The 21,227-nt window shown below is 41.5% G+C and overlaps 1 protein-coding gene and 2 long non-coding RNA genes across 4 annotated transcripts; all 3 read left to right on the top strand.

Annotated features, from left to right (window-relative positions):
- Positions 1-2,293: 2,293 nt before the first annotated feature.
- On the top strand, positions 2,294-18,168 carry LOC132475337 (basement membrane-specific heparan sulfate proteoglycan core protein-like). Of its 2 annotated transcripts, none has more exons than XM_060076474.1 (5): positions 2,294-2,418; positions 2,582-2,661; positions 3,284-3,652; positions 16,903-17,118; positions 17,338-18,168. In XM_060076474.1, the coding sequence occupies exons 2-5, from the start codon at positions 2,607-2,609 to the stop codon at positions 17,613-17,615; spliced, it is 918 nt and encodes a 305-aa protein (XP_059932457.1). In that variant the 5' UTR covers positions 2,294-2,418; positions 2,582-2,606; the 3' UTR covers positions 17,616-18,168. The 2 variants fall into 2 exon arrangements, with proteins under 2 accessions (XP_059932457.1, XP_059932456.1); XM_060076473.1 differs by lacking the exons at positions 2,294-2,418; positions 2,582-2,661; positions 3,284-3,652 and adding exons at positions 14,469-15,422; positions 15,586-15,665; positions 16,290-16,661.
- On the top strand, positions 8,704-12,600 carry LOC132475354 (uncharacterized). The gene is made up of 2 exons (XR_009529867.1): positions 8,704-9,235; positions 9,395-12,600. It is a non-coding gene; the product is annotated as an uncharacterized LOC132475354 (long non-coding RNA).
- A 91-nt stretch (positions 18,169-18,259) lies between the features above and the next one.
- LOC132475198 (uncharacterized) lies at positions 18,260-20,941 on the top strand. The gene is made up of 4 exons (XR_009529831.1): positions 18,260-18,522; positions 18,840-18,939; positions 19,090-19,150; positions 19,979-20,941. It is a non-coding gene; the product is annotated as an uncharacterized LOC132475198 (long non-coding RNA).
- The last annotated feature ends 286 nt before the right edge of the window (positions 20,942-21,227 follow it).

Below are 21,227 nucleotides of genomic sequence, written 5' to 3'. Positions count from 1 at the left end.
ACAGGCCTGTCCACACAACCTGGAGCCTACTGTCTCTCTACCTCTTTCACTCTCTCTATAGACCCATACCTCGCTCGCTCTCTCCCTCTGTCTCTCTTCCTTGCTCAGCCTCTCTGTATACGTCTCAACCTCGCTCTCTCTCTCTATAGCTCTGCCTCCCTCACTTGCTCTCTCTCTCGCTCTCTCTCTCTCTCTCTCTCTCTCTCTCTCTCTCTCTCTCTCTCTCTCTCTCTCTCTCTCTCTCTCTCTCTCTCTCTCTCTCTCTCTTTATCTACCAGGACGATACGCCGCCTTTCCATGTACTTCTCCATATCTCTCTCCCTTTCCTTCTCTCTCGCTCTCACACACCCTCTCCCTCCCTCTTTTGTTTTTCCTTATCCATCACCCCCTCTCACGCCCCCCCCCCCCCCCCCCGTCTCTCTCTTTCTCACCTTTACTCCTCGTCTCTCATTCATCCTACTTCCTATTCTGTCCATCCCCCTCGGTGCACCATGCTGCGATCCTTTCCTCTCCTCCTCTCCTCCTCTCCTCCCCCCTCTCCCTTCCTCATCTCCTCTCCTTTTGCCCCTTACCTCTCCCCTGTCATACCTCTATCCCCCCCCCGTCCCTCTGTCCCAGCGATGACATCATCCAGAATAATCCCAGGTGGAAGGTGAGTGTGTCGCACAAAGTGTCACGTGATGACGTCCACAAAACACAAATAAATAATGAAATAGATAAATAGGATTACAAATAACCAAAAGGACCATCCCAGAGGTCATTCGGATGAACAAACGAATTCACTGATGCCCAATACCCCCAGATGTCCCTCCACCACCATCAGCTAGAAAGGTTATTAACTCATGAAACACCAAACATCAAGATACACAGATACACAGACAGCACCAAACATTAACAGTCAACAGAAACACACAAAACAGCAAAAAATCGACCACACACGGATGCACAGACAGCACTAAACACATCAACACACAGATACAAACACATGACACACAACATAACATCCACACACAGATCCACCCGCAGCACACGACACATCAACCAAACAGAGATACACACATGATGCACAACACAACAAAAACACACAGATGGACACACAAAACACAACCACACACAGATACACTGCTGTGGGTCCCTCATCTGGTGTTCTATACCATGTCCCTCCACCAGGGGGAACCAGGGAGTTTGGCCTGGCCTTTACAAGTGGCCAGGTGGACAGATAGACAAGTAATAATAATAATAATAAATTGTATTTATAACGCACTTTATATCAATTCAATGATCTCAAAGTGCTACAATGCACATTAAAAGAAAAGAGAAAAATGCAACAAAAAAATAAAGAAATAGCCGTTTAGCCAAAGGCTTTTCTAGAAAGATGGGTTTTTAGGCCTTTTTTAAAAGAATCCACAGTCTGTGGGGCCCTTAGATGGTCAGGGAGAGCGTTCCACAGACTGGGTGCCGCTGAGAAGGAGGCGCGGTCGCCCATAATTCGGAGCCTTGTCCTCGGAAGCTGGAGGAGGTTGGCTTGTCCAGAGCGGAGATGGCGTAAGGAGGAATGGGTGATGAGTTCTTTGAGGTATAGGGGGGCAGTGCCATGGAGGCACTGGTGGGACAGAAGGGAGAACAAGTAGACAAGGGGAGGGAACTGGTTTGCAACTACTGCAGTCGCAGTGGTTGAAGCATATAAGACGAGCGTAGGGTCTTTCGCTGAAAGCCAGTGGTGGAGAATAGTAAAATGTCTAAAACTAAAGTTTAAATTCACCTAGTGACACCTCAGAAGTTGTATGTGAAAACTGAAAGAAACATTAAGGTGTCTGTTGTGGACTTTTCATTGTGACGGGAGATATTTACCCCGCCAGACAGCATCAGTTAGCTGACCAGACCGGTCCAGCCAAACTCTCTATATATTCTATTTCTATAATATGTATCTATATTATCTCAGCTTTATCTATATGTAACAACTACATATAATCAAAATACGATATTGGACCCCTATATTCTTTATTTTACCTCTATATAATCTATATATTCTATATCCTTATTCTAAATCAAATGTTATTCCATATCTAGTTTATATCTTTATTCTATATCTATATTCTACATCTATATCCTATATAATATGACTATATTCTATATCAAAATGCTACATGTTCCCCGCTGGTCAACTGTAGGTGACCACTAGTTATTTTCAGGGTTGCTGATAAATGGCACTGCCTGTTTATTGTGGTCTGGGTGAATATCCTCTTTCTACTTTGCATTTGTCTCTGAGGCCCAGCAGTGCATGGTATTCATGCAGTCCAAATTAACTGTGTAAAGAGGAAGGAAGAGCTTGACCACATTTGCTCTATTTATTGTCTTAAACTGCAGGCACAGAAGTTTCCACAGACTTGTTCTGTCACACCAGCTACCTCCTCTACAGTAAGAATCATTTTTACTTTAATTGTACTGGTTTAATTAAGAAATAAACATTCCTATATCAAGCACAATAACAATTTAATGTGATCAAATGAATACAAAGAACAGACATAGGACTATGTATTTTGAGAATTAAAATTAATACATATTTTGTTTATATCTGTAGGTCAAAGCCCTGGGAGAAACAAACTATGAATCTTAGAACAGCTGCAAGAGGCTTTGTAGCTTTCCTTCTGTCAGTACCAGGTTTGTACATTTACGTTGTGAACATTGAGTTGATCTGTTTCAAAGGGTAACATGACAAGCAACCCGAATGAAGAGAGGGTGAAACAACATGTTGTGAATTGATCTAATGACATCTTATTGACATCATATTGACCTGTTTTAAATAACAAATATGTTCCGTTTGACTGAATATTGTAGCGTTGCATTTGAGATTTTAAACAGGCTTGTTGACCAAATTAACCCGTCAATGTGTTCATTACATCATTGACGGGTTCAGTTAGTTCCTATTTAAAGTTCAGTAGTCTTAAGTTGAGTCTGTGAACTTATTGTTAGAAGTCAGCATTGGTCACCTGCCTTGTATTGTGTGTGTTTGTGCCCTGAATCCCTTGATGAGATGTGAGATGATGTCTCCATGCTATAGGAGTTTCACTAGCTGTCTCACTGTGTTTATCACGAGGTGTATCACCAGCTCTTCACTAGCTGCATAATGTTGGTGTCAAATTATGTTTTTGAACGTTACTCTGACAGCTCAGTGTTCAGCATGTATCTCTACTTAGAGCTGCACATAGCCTCCATCTCATCTGTATCTTGTGATCATGCATTTCATCGTAATCATCATTGTCAATGTGTTGGTTTTTTACAGCATTACAGGGCAACCCTTACTGGGCAGTTACTTACCCATCTAGTAATATCTGCGCTTTGAGCGGATCAACGGTTGACATCATATGCAACTATAAATACCCCAAAGGACTTGCAGTGGAGAAAAAACTGTGGTTTACTACTATAAACCATGAACCATTTGATCTGAAAGACGATACAGACTATAGGGATCGTGTTGAATACATCTATGGAAAGCCCAAGTGTTGGTATAACAGCAGCTGTACTGGAACTTGTACACTGAGAATCAAAGACGTGACACAGAGAGACTCTGCTGAATACAAGTTTAGGTTTACAACAAACCAAGAAGGCGGGGCATATAGTGGTGACCCTGGAGTGAAGTTATCTGTGACAGGTAAACATTGATTACTAATGAATCTATTCAACTGTGTGTAAGTATGTGTGTGTGTGTGTGTGTGTGTGTGTGTGTGTGTGTGTGTGTGTGTGTGTGTGTGTGTGTGTGTGTGTGTGTGTGTGTGTGTGTGTGTGTGTGTGTGTGTGTGTGTGTGTGTGTGTGTGTGTGTGCATGTGTGCGTGTTTGCATGTCTGCACCTCCTTTTTTTTTTCTGTTCAAACAGTATTATTTTTTTCATTCATTTTGTGTAATTTCTTCCCTGGTCCAGATCTCCAGGTGAGATTGGTCATTTATCCTTCCATTCCTAACTGGGTACAACTGGAATGTCACAGTATGTGTCATCATACTGGTTATGATGGCTACATCTGGTACGGGGTTGGAACTCAATCACGTCACGGAAGGTTGACCTGGGTCAACATTAACTCTGAATACAGGTCTTCATGTGCTGTTCAAGGATCCGAACATCTCCCCTCTCCATCAGTGTGTAAGAGCTCCACAATACACTGACTTGAGTCCAAATGTATTGGGTCTGTAGTGTAACAAAGTACATCTAGTCTAAGTATGAATGGACAACTATAGTCCATATAGTCCAAGAACTATCGTCCATGTTGAAGCAGTCCTCAGCCTCAGGGTAGGCCTACCAGTAGTACAGGGTGGGCTACTGGTACTACTGGTACCATTTCAGATTTGGGTAGAACAGAAACATACACTACTTGCTTTGATTTCATCCGTATGAAAAGCAGGATAACTACTAAGTTTGAAGCTAACAAATGTGTGAATTAGGAAAATAGCCGACTGCATAGATTTCCCTCTGGATTGTAATTTTAGAAGATAATTCAGACAAAGGGCTGTCCAGTTGGTATGGACTGCTTCTTTATTTTTATTATTGATTGACATTATGACCGCAGCCAGTCCATAATGAGCAATGCGCAATGACAACCTGCAAGTTGCACTTCAAAGATAAACTGGATTCAATACAATGCTTGGAAATGCTCATGACACTAGCCTTACAACTTCCTAATGCTTTTTTTTTTTTTTTTTTTTATACTTGGGTACACACTTTACATATATTGTATTAATACAATTTGTTTTATAACTAATGTGATATAACTGTCAACAGACGCTCCAGAGACCCCCTTGGTGGGATGGACTCCGCCTGGTGTAATAATGGAGGGCAGTTCAGTGAATCTGACCTGCAGCAGCGAGGCCAACCCAGTAGCAAAGTACACCTGGTCCAAGGTTACTACAGGTCATCCCCCCGGACACAGTGTCCAAGGACAACAGCTTTCCTTTCATCCCATCCAGTCTTCACACTCTGGACAATATCTCTGCACAGCTGAGAATGACCTAGGGACAACAACTTCCTCCACATTCTCTATTGATGTGAAATGTGAGTAAAAGAACACACAGAATAACATCTTAACCCCTGCTCCTAGTGTCACTAACAAAGGAAAACTAGCATTATGTATCTCGCTGACATTGCAGTTATGTGCACGGTTTCTTATCTTTAGGATGTAAATGTATAATTTGTGTTTATGACAGACGCTCCAAAGTCCCCCTCAGTGAGCGTGAGACCCCCTGGTGAAATAAAGGAGGGAGGTTCAGTGACTCTGAGCTGCAGCAGTGATGCCAACCCAGCAGCTGACTACACCTGGTTCAGGGACAACCAAACTCTGCTCTGGGAACCAAGTCGACCTTATACCTTGGACCCAGTCCGCTCTAAAGACAGGGGAACGTACCGCTGCCAAGCAGAGAACCAATATGGATATCTGGGCTCCAACTCGGTTTTCATAGATGTCCTGTGTGAGTGGAAAACGATAGTAACAAAAAACGTAGTAATAATACAAATCTGTTCCGTCTAATATGTCAACATATTTGCAATATACCGTCTTGCAAAATTGTTAAGCTGCTATTCATGTATTGCTTATGATTGGTAAACTATGATTCACAGAGAGATTTTATTATTTGAAACAGCATTTTGTATCCCACTGACATTGTAGTTATGTACATGGCTTCTTATCTTTAGGAAGTAAATATATCATTGTGTTTATGACAGACGCTCCAAAGACCCCCTCAGTGAGCGTGAGACCCCCTGGTGAAATAAAGGGGGGCGGTTCAGTGACTCTGAGCTGCAGCAGTGATGCCAACCCAGCAGCTAACTACACCTGGTTGAGGGAACATGGAGGCTCAGTGGAAGAATTAGGAGAGAACTACACCATCAGTAACATCACAACTGAGCTTGGAGGAAATTATTACTGTGAAGCTCATAATGCAGTTGGACTTCAGAATTCAACTTTGATGTTCCTTAATGTGACAGGTAATTGTTCCTTTAAAATAGCACATTGTTTAAAGACTGACCAAACACTTGAATAATACCTGAGTACCAGCACCATTGATAGTAAGACACAGACTCATGCAACGGCTCTATTCAATTTGTGATTGGCTTAAATTATGTGTTGCCACTTTTATTAACTTTGGTGCTGTACAAGCAGTCTTATTTGTGTACCCAGTGTACTCTAGAAAGAGTATCCATAATTTTCATCAATGGGAGATCTGTCACATCTTGCCTCTAATATATACATGGACAGTATTTCATCCTTCACATGAATTAAGTGTTAAATCACTGTGTTTCAGCCACACCATCATCTCCATCATCAATGTCTACGAATGTGGCAGCAGGAACTGTAGCTGTTTTACTGGCCACCATACTCCTCGTCATCTTCCTCTGGATGAGGTGAGATATTCTCTCTCTATCTCTCCACAATCTTCTTCCTTCTTCTTCTTCTTCTTCTTCTTCTTCTTCTTCTTCTTCTTCTTCTTCTTCTTCTTCTTCTTCTTCTTCGGGCCCTATTTTAACGGTCTGAAACGCAAGTGGAAAGCGCAAAGCGCAAGTAGCTTTGAGGGCGGTTCTACGGCGCTATCGCTATTTTACAGGCGGATAAATGACACTTGCGTCGCGGCGCAAGTGTCAAAAGGGTTGGTCTGAAGCAGCCTAATTACCCGTAGGTGTGGTTTGGGCGTAACGTCCAACAAACCAATGAGAGTGCCAGCTCCCATCCCCTTTAAGATCCATGAGCGCATTTGAATCGGACGAGTTGATATTTTGACAGCGCGTCTGCAGTCTCCGATGAGACAGATGCACATGAATTTCAAACTGCAAATGGCTCAGTTTATTGCCAAATAATATGGCCTAATTCACACAAGGGGTTTTCTTCCACAACTTCAGAAATACTGAGTCCTCAAATAAATTTCGCCAAAGAAAACGTAAATAATATAACATATGATATGCGGTAACTGATCTATTTAATGAAATACGCAATACATTATAAACATTGTTTCTTATCAGTATTGTATGCTATCCTAATATGCATGTGTCTCCGCGGTAATAGACATTGCCATTGATTGTATTATGCGTTACGTGTTTAGTTTGCGTGTGTTTAAACAGAGCACAGACGCGCGCCCGCATTCATTCATTATTTGTAACACTCACTCGCGGTAAAACAATGTTTTTCACGATCAAATACTCATCAATCCTAAAAGTTATGGGCATGTAGGCCTATACGATGTCTGTGTCAAGAAAATATGTGTTTGCTGTACGGTGTTTGCAGATGCATTGATTTAAAAGTACAACTTATTACCGCTGCATCAGCTGTTCTTTCCCAAATAATTTACCAAGAATGTGCGGCTAGGTAGATGAGAGAAGCAAAGTGTATGCGCGAGGTGCACAAGCAATCCGTATGCATCGCATGCGCATGTAGGCTATGCATCCGCCCTTAAAATAGCATCTGAACAACGCGCCACTGACTTTAAACCAGGTATTTCCTGCACATGTGTTTACAAGCGGACACGCAGTATTAAAAAGCGGAAGCGGAAGCGCTTCCACACTACCAAGTCGTTCCCAAAGTCCGACGTTACAAACGCTAGGAAGCACTCGAGCTCGCACTCTAGTCTCATCTCCATAGGACGCGACTAGCAAGGACGCGTCCTAGCAAGGCTGCAGCCTTCACTTTGGGAAACAGCCAGGGCCCTTCTTCTTCTTCTTCTTCTTCTTCTTCTTCTTCTTCTTCTTCTTCTTCTTCTTCTTCTTCTTCTTCTTCTTCTTCTTCTTCTTCTTCTTCTTCTTCTTCTTCTTATCTCTCTGTTCTCTTCCCCAGAAGAAAGAGGGCTTCTAGGAAGGCACGTGGCCAGGGAGGAAGGCCAGACACCGGGGAGGAGGTGAGAGACGGGAAGCTATTTGTTACTATGACTCCTTTACTCCTTCCACTACCGACTAGTGTGGTGGAAATAATCCGAGCCCATACCTCTAAAATCTCATGCACTTGCAGTTTCTGTAACTCTGAGCCCATTCGCTGCGGGACCTATAAGACAATATGCAAATACAATGCCCAAGAGATTAGCTTTAAAGGGGAACCATCACGCAAGGGGAACCAAATCAAATAGCATGAATGCTTTTTTTAAATACTAACGGGACTCTTAGAAACTTGTCAATGGACAATGTATTGAAGTACGTATTAAAGTTGTATTCACGTTATGTTTAGTTATGTCTATTCATGCAATGTAGTTTCATTCTAATGAAATAGCATCAACTTTTATTAACTTATTGTTACATTTCTAATTTATCATTAAATAAGTTGACTACCCATACAGCTGTAGCTGACGTTATGGGGCAAATTAAATTGTCGGTTAGCCCATTGCTGATATCCGTGGTCATATCAATCATACCAAAGATAACTTTACGAGCACCGAAATCCCAGACAAGTTGGACCTTTGGGGCAACTTGTCCAGGTTCCTTTTTATGTGGGAGATCAAGAGTGATATATATATATATATATGTATCTATATATCTATATATATATATATCTATATATATATATATATCTATATATATCTATATATATCTATATATATATATATATATATATATATATATATATATATATATATATATATATATATATATATATATCACTCTGGATCTCACAAAAAAAAAAAAATATATATATATATATATATGTATATTTTTTTTATACATATAGTGCGATCTTGGCTGAGATCAAGGGGACAAACAGAGAGACTTCCGCCAGTGAGCAGAATGAGAAGACTGAGTTATAGAAGTAGTCATGTTTAATCCAAGCAAACAAACTGTCACTGAAACCTAGCAATGATTAGAAAGAGGAATATGTTCAAGAAGGAGAGTCTTAGAGTGAAACCTACAGCGTCCTTCACTGTGGAAGCACTAGTCACCCCCAACGGTCTCTAAATGAACCATAAAAACATTGGCTTCTGAACAGCCAACTGAGAGCAAAGTGTTTTCTAAATGTACTACTCTGTCCTCTCTCCCCGTCAGTCTCCTCCGTGTCCTGTGTATTACAACGTCTCAGCTCTGACCAATCGCTCGGCTTCTGCAGCACAGAGAGAACCAATAGAAGAGCAGGATGACCCTCACTATGCCAGCATCCACATCTCTCGCTCTAAGAACCAGGAAGTGCCTCGTGGGTTTACTGGTGTTCTGGTAGAGTCTGATCATACAGAGCAGGTCCTTTACTCTGCCATCAACCTTAAAAGACCCAAGGCTGTCCCTGAGTAAGCACTCCTGATAGTTCTCGAAAATAGACTTTGAGGCTTGAGACTTCATCCTCCCAAGGGACAGCTTGTGGAGGCAAAGCCATTTATAAACCGTGGACAATTTACTGAGTTTCTTAACTTCTCTTTCTCGTTTTCACTTCTTCTTTTCATTTAAAGTAAACTGATGTCAGATACCACCATCAAATAAACAGCCAAGTTTTGATATAGATTCAGCATTAAATGGGTTTTAATAACATTTCTAGCAATAAATGTGTATTTTATTGTCATCATCTTCGTTCATTGATTGTATATATCGTTTAGTTTGTTAGTTACTAATAATATTTTTCTTAACAGAAAAAAACGCTTTCTATCATTACTTTGTTGGTTGGAATGGGTGCTGCTATCACAAAAAATATATATCAAATGTATAAATTCTTTTGTTGACATTCATTTTATTCTCAGTGGAAAATGCTTGTTTCGGCATTAAGATGTGTTTGATACCATGCCTCGCGAGAAACATGCTTTTTATTTCACTGATTGTATATGAACTTCAGTGATTTAGATTTGATATGATGTTTAGTGGTTAAGTTAAACTGCTTATGGTGTTTTTCATGCTTCCAGGCTATTTTCTGTTTAGGTAATAACCTAAATTATATGTAAAAACACGTATTTAAAAAATGTGGAAACATGCAGGCTGGTCTCAAAAAACGTTTGTATGATATCTTATTTTCCGTAAGATTCCGACAAATGTCTGGTAGCACGAGTGGTCAGTGTGCCTGCACAAGCACCAAGGAGGGCAGAACCAGAAACCATTGCAACACATGCAATATTACGATCGTTTCGACATTAATATCTGTCCTGATCTCCTGATCTCCTTATCTCTAGGTTTGTGACTGGGTTGGCTTGATTTCCAAACATGGGCACAGCCATATATTGTTCTAATAACTCAGACAACTAATCAGATTAAGTAACTAGGAAAAAAGGGGGGTTATTCAGTTGGTGAATAACCAACTGAATATTACTAGACCACTAGATACCACTAAACCCTAGACACTTTACCTTTAAAGTCTGCATAAACCTGTCAACATTAATATGAATCATCTAAATTCCTCATGCATTATCCTGCTGTACCACTGATATAAACATATCATCCTCTTTTAACATCTTTAACATATTTTAACGTCTTTGACCTTAAGACCAAGACCTAAACACACATCTGTGTAATCAGGTCCCTGTAATCAGGAAATAGTGAAGGGCAGTTCAATGCTTCACTCAGTATCTTCCAGACACATCATCACTGTAGCTGTACGCAGAGTGGCTTCATGCAGTTGCTGTCTTACTGGTCCCCATACCCCTCCTCATCTTCCTGTGGATAAGGTGATAAGTCTCTGTCTGTCTGTCTGTCTGTCTGTCTGTCTGTCTGTCTGTCTGTCTGTCTGTCTGTCTGTCTGTCTCTCTGTCTCTCTGTCTCTCTGTCTCTCTCTCTCTCTCTCTCTCTCTCTCTCTCTCTCTCTCTCTCTCTCTCTCTCTCTCTCTCTCTCTCTCTCTCTCTCTCTCTCTCTCTCTCTCTCTCTCTCTCTCTCTCTCTCTCTCTCTCCTTATACATTTCTCCTGTTGCTTCTTCATCTCTCTGTTCTCTTCAACAGAAGAAAGATGGCTTCCAGAAGCTATGTTCCCAGGGAGGAAGGCCAGACACTGGGTTGGAGATGGGAGGCAGGAAGCCATTTCTTACTTAGCCATCCTTGACTAAGACACACAAATGCCCCGAGCCCACGCCCCAACACCACGTGTAAAACTTCTAGTTGTTGCTTTAGTTGTTCCTGTTAATCTAGCCCTGCCATTCTGACAACTTTCTGCCAATATGTAAATATAATTGCCAAGAGATTAGCTTTTAAGGGGAACCAGCAGGCATAGCTATGTTATATTGTAAGATAGTAGTGCTTCACGGTTGTTGTGAAAGGGGGTTGCGTGGTGGGCCCACAAATCCCCACCAAAGATCACTAAATGAACCACAAACACAGGAAGTGTAAAGCCTCATAAATGTACTCTTCTGTCCTCTCTGCCCATCGATCACTTTCTGTTTCTGTGTTTGAAAATGCCTCAGCTCTGACTATTCGCTCGGCTCAGAGAGCACAGAGAGAAGCAAAGGAAGAGCAGGATGACCTTCACTGTCCACCCACATCTCTCGCCAAGAGAACCGAAAGTGCCTCAACGTCCTGTGGGATCCCCCCGTCCGATCAGATCAGATAGACCAGGTCCTGTACTCTCTGGTCCACTCTCCAAGACCCAATGCTGTCCCTGGGTAAACCCCTTCTGATACTATCTTAGATATTCAACTTTTAACTTCTAAATCTTTGTCAAATCTGCTCTCCAGGGTAACTGATTTCCGTCCTCTTTGCAGGGACACTGACCAGACCTCGGAATTGTAAAGCATACTTTATTTAGATGATGAGTGATGTAGTCTGCATCATAGTGCTATGAATTGGTCCTGGTCAAATCATGAAATGTACAAGCCTAACCCAAGTTTGAAAAATGTAGGACACGTGTTTAACTCTATGGGTTTTATATCGACATGCTATTGTATGATTCATTGGCCATTTTGGGTGACCAGGTTATAGCATTCTGGCAACCACCACCACTACCAAAATCTGATAGAAGTGAGTGGGAATGGTGTGTGCAAGACAGTGACAACCTGAACTGCTGTATATGCCTCCCCTAAATGAAAAAAAGTTGACCGGCACTCAGTTGAATCTACACCACCTGCTCATTGCCTGAATGTACTGCACATGTGAGGGGAGGTCTTAATGAGAGCTTAACATACTCCACTTGTACATTGGTTTGTATGGTAGATAGCTCCCTCTATAGGCTACATACATGCTATTGCACGCATTTCCACTGCTTGGCTGATTTGGTTACCAGGTCACCTGCTGATGTGATACACCTGTCAATTATGTAGTAAAGCCAGGCACTGGATATGATCAGAAAAAATTATTTAATTAGTCTGACTATTATATTAGATTCATTGGTAAGACTGGTATACTGGTTTTCAAATAAAATATGTATACTGTTTTTCCTTAATGGGGTACCCTTTAATGTTTTGGACCAAATCACTATTTACTATTTTGGATTTATTCTTCCAAAGAATTGTAAGGGTTCAGATGTTATCATGTCAACGCCATTTAACAACTCCCATTCGAAATACGAACAACTTGTAGCCCCCACACACACACACACACACACACACACACACACACACACACACACACACACACACACACACACACACACACACACACACACACACACACACACACACACACACACACACACACACACCGCATGCACAAAATAATAAATGTGGAAGGCTTGTATGGGACTCGGGTGCGGGGTTGCAAAAAATGATGACCATCGTGATAACGGGACCACACAAAACAATGAGAGAAAAATGATGGACAGAACGAGAAATCGAGAGAAAGACGTAAAAACAAATGATGGAGAGATAAACCATCCTGATCACGTGATACACATGATGAAAATTATGTCGAGAACATCAGACACCCAAAATAGAGGATGAGAAAAACAATGGAGAAAACGAGGTAATCGAGAAAAAAGAGTATGAATTTAATTGTACTTTTCATCTTCCATCTCTCTGTCTCTCTGGGAGGATGAACAATAGAGGGGATCATGTCCTCTCTCTCCATGGTTAATCAGAGCTCGCTCCACTCCCTGCCACGCCTCTCTTTAATAAATCACCTCTGAGACGACAGGCCTGTCCACACAACCTGGAGCCTACTGTCTCTCTACCTCTTTCACTCTCTCTATAGACCCATACCTCGCTCGCTCTCTCTCTCTGTCTCTCTTCCTTGCTCAGCCTCTCTGTATACGTCTTATCCTCGCTCTCTCTCTATAGCTCTGCCTCCCTCACTTGCTCTCTCTCTCTCTCTCTCTCTCTCTCTCTCTCTCTCTCTCTCTCTCTCTCTCTCTCTCTCTCTCTCTCTCTCTCTCTCTCTCTCTCTCTCTCTCTCTCTCTCTCTCTCTCTCTCTCTCTCTCTCTCTCTCTGTCTTTCTCGTTTAATCTCCACCAGGACGATACGCCGCCTTTCCATGTACTTCTCCATACCTCTCTCCCTTTCGTTCTCTCTCGCTCTCACACACACTCTCCCTCCCTCTTTTGTTTGTCCTTATCCATCACCCCCTCTCACGCCCCCCCCCCCCCCCCCCGTCTCTCTCTTTCTCACCTTTACTCCTCGTCTCTCATTCATCCTACTTCCTATTCTGTCCATCCCCCTCGGTGCACCATGCTGCGATCCTTTCCTCTCCTCCTCTCCTCCCCCCTCTCCCTTCCTCATCTCCTCTCCTTTTGCCCCTTACCTCTCCCCTGTCATACCTCTATCCCCCCCCCGTCCCTCTGTCCCAGCGATGACATCATCCAGAATAATCCCAGGTGGAAGGTGAGTGTGTCGCACAAAGTGTCACGTGATGACGTCCACAAAACACAAATAAATAATGAAATAGATAAATAGGATTACAAATAACCAAAAGGACCATTCCAGAGGTCATTCGGATAAACAAAGGAATTCACTGATGCACAATACCCCCAGATGTCCCTCCACCACCATCAGCTAGAAAGGTTATTAACTCATGAAACACCAAACATCAAGTACACACAGATACACAAACAGCACCAAACATTAACAGTCAACAGAAACACACAAAACAGCAAAAAATCGACCACACACGGATGCACAGACAGCACTAAACACATCAACACACAGATACAAACACATGACACACAACATAACATCCACACACAGATCCACCCGCAGCACACGACACATCAACCAAACAGAGATACACACATGATGCACAACACAACAAAAACACACAGATGGACACACAAAACACAACCACACACAGATACACTGCTGTGGGTCCCTCATCTGGTGTTCTATACCATGTCCCTCCACCAGGGGGAACCAGGGAGTTTGGCCTGGCCTTTACAAGTGGCCAGGTGGACAGATAGACAAGTAATAATAATAATAATAAATTGTATTTATAACGCACTTTATATCAATTCAATGATCTCAAAGTGCTACAATGCACATTAAAAGAAAAGAGAAAAATGCAACAAAAAAATAAAGAAATAGCCGTTTAGCCAAAGGCTTTTCTAGAAAGATGGGTTTTTAGGCCTTTTTTAAAAGAATCCACAGTCTGTGGGGCCCTTAGAGGGTCAGGGAGAGCGTTCCACAGACTGGGTGACGCTGAGAAGAAGGCGCGGTCGCCCATAATTTGGAGCCTTGTCCTCGGAAGCTGGAGGAGGTTGGCTTGTCCAGAGCGGAGATGGCGTGAGGAGGAATGGGTGATGAGTTCTTTGAGGTATAGGGGGGCAGTGCCATGGAGGCACTGGTGGGACAGAAGGGAGAACAAGTAGACAAGGGGAGGGAACTGGTTTGCAACTACTGCAGTCGCAGTGGTTGAAGCATATAAGACGAGCGTAGGGTCTTTCGCTGAAAGCCAGTGGTGGAGAATAGTAAAATGTCTAAAACTAAAGTTTAAATTCACCTAGTGACACCTCAGAAGTTGTATGTGAAAACTGAAAGAAACATTAAGGTGTCTGTTGTGGACTTTTCATTGTGACGGGAGATATTTACCCCGCCAGACAGCATCAGTTAGCTGACCAGACCGGTCCAGCCAAACTCTCTATATATTCTATTTCTATAATATGTATCTATATTATCTCAGCTTTATCTATATGTAACAACTACATATAATCAAAATACGATATTGGACCCCTATATTCTTTATTTTACCTCTATATAATCTATATATTCTATATCCTTATTCTAAATCAAATGTTATTCCATATCTAGTTTATATCTTTATTCTATATCTATATCCTATATAATATGACTATATTCTACATCCATGCTATATATGCTCCCCGCTGGTCAACTGTAGGTGACCACTAGTTATTTTCAGGGTAGCTGATAAATGGCACTGCCTGTTTAACGTGGTCTGGGTGAATATCCTCTTTCTACTTTGCATTTGTCTCTGAGGCCCAGCAGTGCATGGTATTCATGCAGTTCATCTTAACTGTGTAAAGAGGAAGGAAGAGCTTGAACACATTTGTTCTAGTTACCATCTTAAACTGCAGGCACGGAAGTTTCCACAGACTTTTTCTGTCACACCAGTTACCTCCTCTACAGTAAGAATCATTTTTACTTGAATTGTACTGGTTTACTTAAGAAATAAACATTTCTATATCAAGCACAATAACCAATTAATGTGATCAAGTGAATACAAAGAACAGACATAGGACTATGTATTTTGAGAATTAAAATTAATACATATTTTGTCTATATCTGTAGGTCAAAGCCCTGGGAGAAACAAACTATGAATCTTAGAACAGCTGCAAGAGGCTTTGTAGCTTTCCTTCTGTCAGTACCAGGTTTGTACATTTACGTTGTGAACATTGAGTTGATCTGATTCAAAGGGTAACAGACAAGCAACCCGAATGAAGAGAGGGTGAAACAACATGTTGTGAATTGATCTAATGACATCTTATTGACATCATATTGACCTGTTTTAAATAACAAATATGTCCGTTTGACTGAATTGTAGCGTTGCATTTGAGATTTTAAACAGGCTTGTTGACCAAATTAACCCGTCAATGTGTTCATTACATCATTGACGGGTTCATTTAGTTCCTATTTAAAGTTCAGTAGTCTTAAGTTGAGTCTGTGAACTTATTGTTAGAAGTCAGCATTGGTCACCTGCCTTGTATTGTGTGTGTTTGTGCCCTGAATCCCTTGATGAGATGTGAGATGATGTCTCCATGCTATAGCTATAGGAGTTTCACTAGCTGTCTCTCTGTGTTTATCACTAGGTGTATCACTAGCTCTTCACTAGCTGCATAATGTTGGTGTCAAATTATGTGCTTGAACGTTACTCTGACAGCTCAGTGTTCAGCATGTATCTCTAGTTAGAGCTGCACCTAGCCTCCATCTCATCTGTATCTTGTGATCATGCATTTCATCGTAATCATCATTGTCAATGTGTTGGTTTTTTACAGCATTACAGGGCAACCCTTACTGGGCAGTTACTTACCCATCTAGTAATATCTGCGCTTTGAGAGGATCAACAGTTGAAATCCGCAGCAATTATAAATACCCTAAAGGACATGCAGTGGAGAAAAAACTCTGGTTTACTAATATACACAATGAGCCAGTTGATCTGAAAGATGATACAGACTATACAGGTCGTGTTCAATACAGCTGTGTTGAGCACAGCTGTCTCAGGCGTTACAGCACCTGTACTGAGACTTGTACACTGAGAATCAAAGACGTGACACAGAGTGACTCTGCTGAATACAAGTTTAGGATTACAACAAACAAAGAAGGCGGGGCATATAGTGGTGTCCCTGGAGTGAAGTTATCTGTGACGGGTAAACATTGATTACTGATGAATCTATTCAACTGTTTGTGCGCGTGTGTGTGCGTGTGTGTGTGTGTGTGTGTGTGTGTGTGTGTGTGTGTGTGTGTGTGTGTGTGTGTGTGTGTGTGTGTGTGTGTGTGTGTGTGTGTGTGTGTGTGTGTGTGTGTGTGTGTGTGTGTGTGTGTGCACGTCTGTGTATGTACCTTTATTTATTTATTTATTTATTTAGTGTAATTTCTTCCCTGGTCCAGATCTCCAGGTGAAAGTGATCATTCCTCCTTCCAGTCCTAACAGGGTACAGCTGGAATGTCACAGTATGTGTCATCGTACTGGTTATGTTACATACATCTGGTACAGGGATGGAACTCAACAACAACACAGAAGGATCGACTGGTTCAACATTAACTCTGAATACAGGTCTTCATGTGCTGTTCAAGGATCCGAACTTCTCCCCTCTCCATCAGTGTGTAAGAGCGCCACAGTACACCGAGGCTAGACGTGATGGGTCTTTAGTGTAACAAAGTACATGTAGTTTAAGTATGAATGAAGAACTATCGTCCATGTCGAAGCAGGCTTCAGCCTCAGGGTAGGCCTACCAGTAGTACAGGGTAGGCTACTGGCACTACTGGTACCATTTGTTAATAATAACATTTGTTCAATAACTAATGTGATATAACTGTCAACAGACGCTCCAGAGACCCCCTCAGTGGGATGGACTCCCCCTGGTGTAATAAAGGAGGGCAGTTCAGTGAATCTGACCTGCACCAGCGAGGCCAACCCAGTAGCAATTTACACCTGGTCCAAGGTTCCTACAGGTCATCCCCCCGGACACAGTGTCCAAGGACAACAGCTTTCCTTTCATCCCATCCAGTCTTCAGACTCTGGACAATATCTCTGCAAAGCTAAGAATGACCTAGGGACAAAAACTTCGTCCTCATTCTCTATTGATGTGAAATGTGGGTAAAAGAACACACAGGATAACATCATAACACAGATGTTAAAGTTTGTACAACCATGTCAACATTAAGATGAATCATCTCAATTCATCCTGCATTGCCTTAACTCCTCAAATGTCCTCTTTATATCATTCATATCAATGTACATCATGTTTGATGTACCTCTAGATGGGCCTAAACACACATCTGTGAGACCAAGTCCCCCTGGTGAAATAATGGAGGGAGGTTCAGTGACTCTGAACTGCAGCAGTGATGCCAACCCAGCAGCTGACTACACCTGGTTCAAGGACAACCAACCTCTGCACTGGGAACCAAGGCGACCTTATACCTTGGACCCAGTCAGCTCTAAAGACAGGGGAACGTACCGCTGCCAAGCAAGGAACCAATATGGATATCTGGGCTCCAACTCGGTTTTCATAGATGTCCTGTGTGAGTGGAAAACGATAGTCACAAAAAACGTAATGTTAAATAGTAATAATACAAATCTGTACCGTCTAATATGTCGACATATTTGCAATATACCGTCTTGCAAAATTGTTAAGCTGCTATTCATGTATTGCTTATGATGTACAGCATTTTGTATCCCACTGACATTGCAGTTATGTGCACGGCTTATCTTTAGGATGTAAATATATATCATTGTGTTTATGACAGACGCTCCAAAGACGCCCTCAGTGAGCGTGAGACCCCCTGGTGGAATAAAGGAGGGAGGTTCAGTGACTCTGAGCTGCAGCAGTGATGCCAACCCAGCAGCTGACTACACCTGGTTCAGGGAACATGGAGGCTCAGTGGAAGAATTAGGAGAGAACTACACCATCAGTAACATCACAACTGAGCTTGGAGGACATTATTACTGTGAAGCTCGTAATGCAGTTGGACTTCAGAATTCAACTTTGATGTTCCTTAATGTGACAGGTAATTGTTTCTTTAAAATAGCACATTGTTTAAAGACCGACCAAACACTTGAATAATACCTGAGTACCAGCACCATTGATAGTAAGACACAGACTCATGCAACGGCTCTATTCAATTTGTGATTGGCTTAAATTATGTGTTGCCACTTTTATTAACTTTGGTGCTGTACAAGCAGTCTTATTTGTGTACCCAGTGTACTCTAGAAAGAGTATCCATAATTTTCCTCAATTGGAGATCTGTCACATCTAGCCGCTAATATATATACGGACAGTATTTCATCCTTCACATGAATCAAGTGTTAAATCACTGTGTTTCAGCCACACCATCATCACCATCATCAGGGCCTACAACTGTGGCAGCAGGAACTGTAGCTGTTTTACTGGCCACCATGCTCCTCGTCATCTTCCTCTGGATGAGGTGAGATATTCTCTCTCTATCTCTCCACAATCATCAACATTTGAATCTATTCAACTGAATCTCTTCTTCTTCTTCTTCTTCTTCTTCTTCTTCTTCTTCTTCTTCTTCTTCTTCTTCTTCTTCTTCTTCTATCTCTGTTCTCTTGCCCAGAAGAAAGAGGGCTTCTAGGAAAGCGCGTGGCCAGGGAGGAAGGCCAGATACCAGGGAGGAGGTGAGAGACAGGATGCTATTTGTTACTAAGACTCCGTTACTCCTTCCACTACCGATTAGTGTGGTGGAAATACCCCGAGCCCATACCTCTAAAATCTCATGCACTTGCAGTTTCTGTAACTCTGAGCCCATTCGCTGCGGAACCTATCAGACAATATGCAAATACAATGCCCAAGAGATTAGCTTTAAAGGGGAACCATCACGCAAGGGGAACCAAATCAAATAGCATGAATGCTTTTTTATAATACTAACGTGACTCTTAGATAGAAACTTGTCAATGGACGAGGTTACGTATTAAAGTTGTATTCACGTTGTGCTTAGTTACGTCTATTCATGCAATGTAATTTCATCTAATGAAATAGCATCAACATTTGTTAACTTATTGTTACATTTCTAATTTATCATTAAATAAGTTGACTACCCATACAGCTGTGGCTGACGTTATGGGGCAAATTAAATTGTGGGCTAGCCCATTCCTGTTATCCGTGGTCATATCAATTATACCAAAAATAACTTTACGAGTACCGAAATCCCAGACAAGTTGCACCATTGGGGCAACTTGTCTAGGTTCCTTTTTTTTTGTGAGATCAAGAGTGATATATATATATATGTATATATATATATATATATATATATATATATATATATATAGTATAGTATAGCTCTAGGCTGAGATCAACTGGACAAACAGAGAGACTTCTGCCAGTGAGCAGAATGAGAAGACTGAGTTATAGAAGTAGTGATGTTTAATCCAAGCATGAGCTTCTGAAGAGCCATTTGAGAGTAAAGTGTTTTCTAAATGTACTACTCTGTCCTCTCTCCCCGTCAGTCTCCTCCGTGTCCTGTGTATGACAACGTCTCAGCTCTGACCAATCGCTCGGCTTCTGCAGCACAGAGAACCAATAGAAGAGCAGGATGACCCTCACTATGCCAGCATCCACATCTCTCGCTCTAAGAACCAGGAAGTGCCTCGTGGGTTTGCTGGTGTTCTGGTAGAGTCTGATCATACAGAGCAGGTCCTTTACTCTGCCATCAACCTTAAAAGACCCAAGGCTGTCCCTGAGTAAGCACTCTTGATAGTTCTCGAAAATAAACTTTGAAGCTTGAGACTTCATCCTCCCAAGGGACAGCTTGTGGAGGCAAAGCCATTTATAAACCGTTGACAATTTACTGAGTTTCTTAACTTCTCTTTCTCGTTTTCACTTCTTCTTTTCATTTAAAGTAAACTGATGTCAGATACCACCATCAAATAAACAGCCAAGTTTTTATATAGATTAAGCATTAAATGGGTTTTAATAACATTTCTAGCAATAAATGTGTATTTTATTGTCATCATCTTCGTTCATTGATTGTATATATCGTTTAGTTTGTTTGTTACTAATAATATTTTTCTTAACAGAAAAAAACGCTTTCTATCATTACTTTGTTGGTCGATATGGGTGCTGCTATCACAAAAAATATGGATCAAATGTATACATTTTTTTGTTGACATTCATTTTATTCTCAGTGGAAAATGCTTGTATCGGCATTAAGATGTGTTTGATACCATGCCTCGCGAGAAACATGCTTTTTATTTAACTGATTGTATATGATGTTTAGTGGTTAAGTTAAACTGCTTATGGTGTTTTCATGCTTCCAGGCTATTTTCTGTTTAAGTAATAACCTAAATGATATATAAAAACACGTATTTAAAAAATTTGGAAACATGCAGGCTGGTCTCAAAAAACGTTCGCATGATATCTTATTTTCCGTATGATTCCGACAAATGTCTGGTAGCACGAGTGATCAGTGCGCCTGCGCCTGCACAAGCACCAAGGAGGGCAGAACCAGAAACCATTGCAACACATGCAATATTACGATTGTTTCGACATTAAAATGTGTCCTGATCTCCTGATCTCCTGATCTCTAGGTTTGTGACTGGTTTGGCTTGATTTCCAAACATAGGCAGAGCCACATATTGTTCTGATAACTCAGACAACCAATCAGATTAAGTAACTAAGTAAAGGGGGATTATTCAGTTGGTGAATAACCAACTAAATATTACTAGACCACTAGATACCACTAAACCCTACACACTT

This window comes from Gadus macrocephalus, chromosome 16, assembly GCF_031168955.1.
Source record: "Gadus macrocephalus chromosome 16, ASM3116895v1".
Taxonomy (NCBI): domain Eukaryota; kingdom Metazoa; phylum Chordata; class Actinopteri; order Gadiformes; family Gadidae; genus Gadus; species Gadus macrocephalus.
Note: the sequence above shows the minus strand (reverse complement) of the source record. Positions and strands in the feature narration are given on the sequence as shown.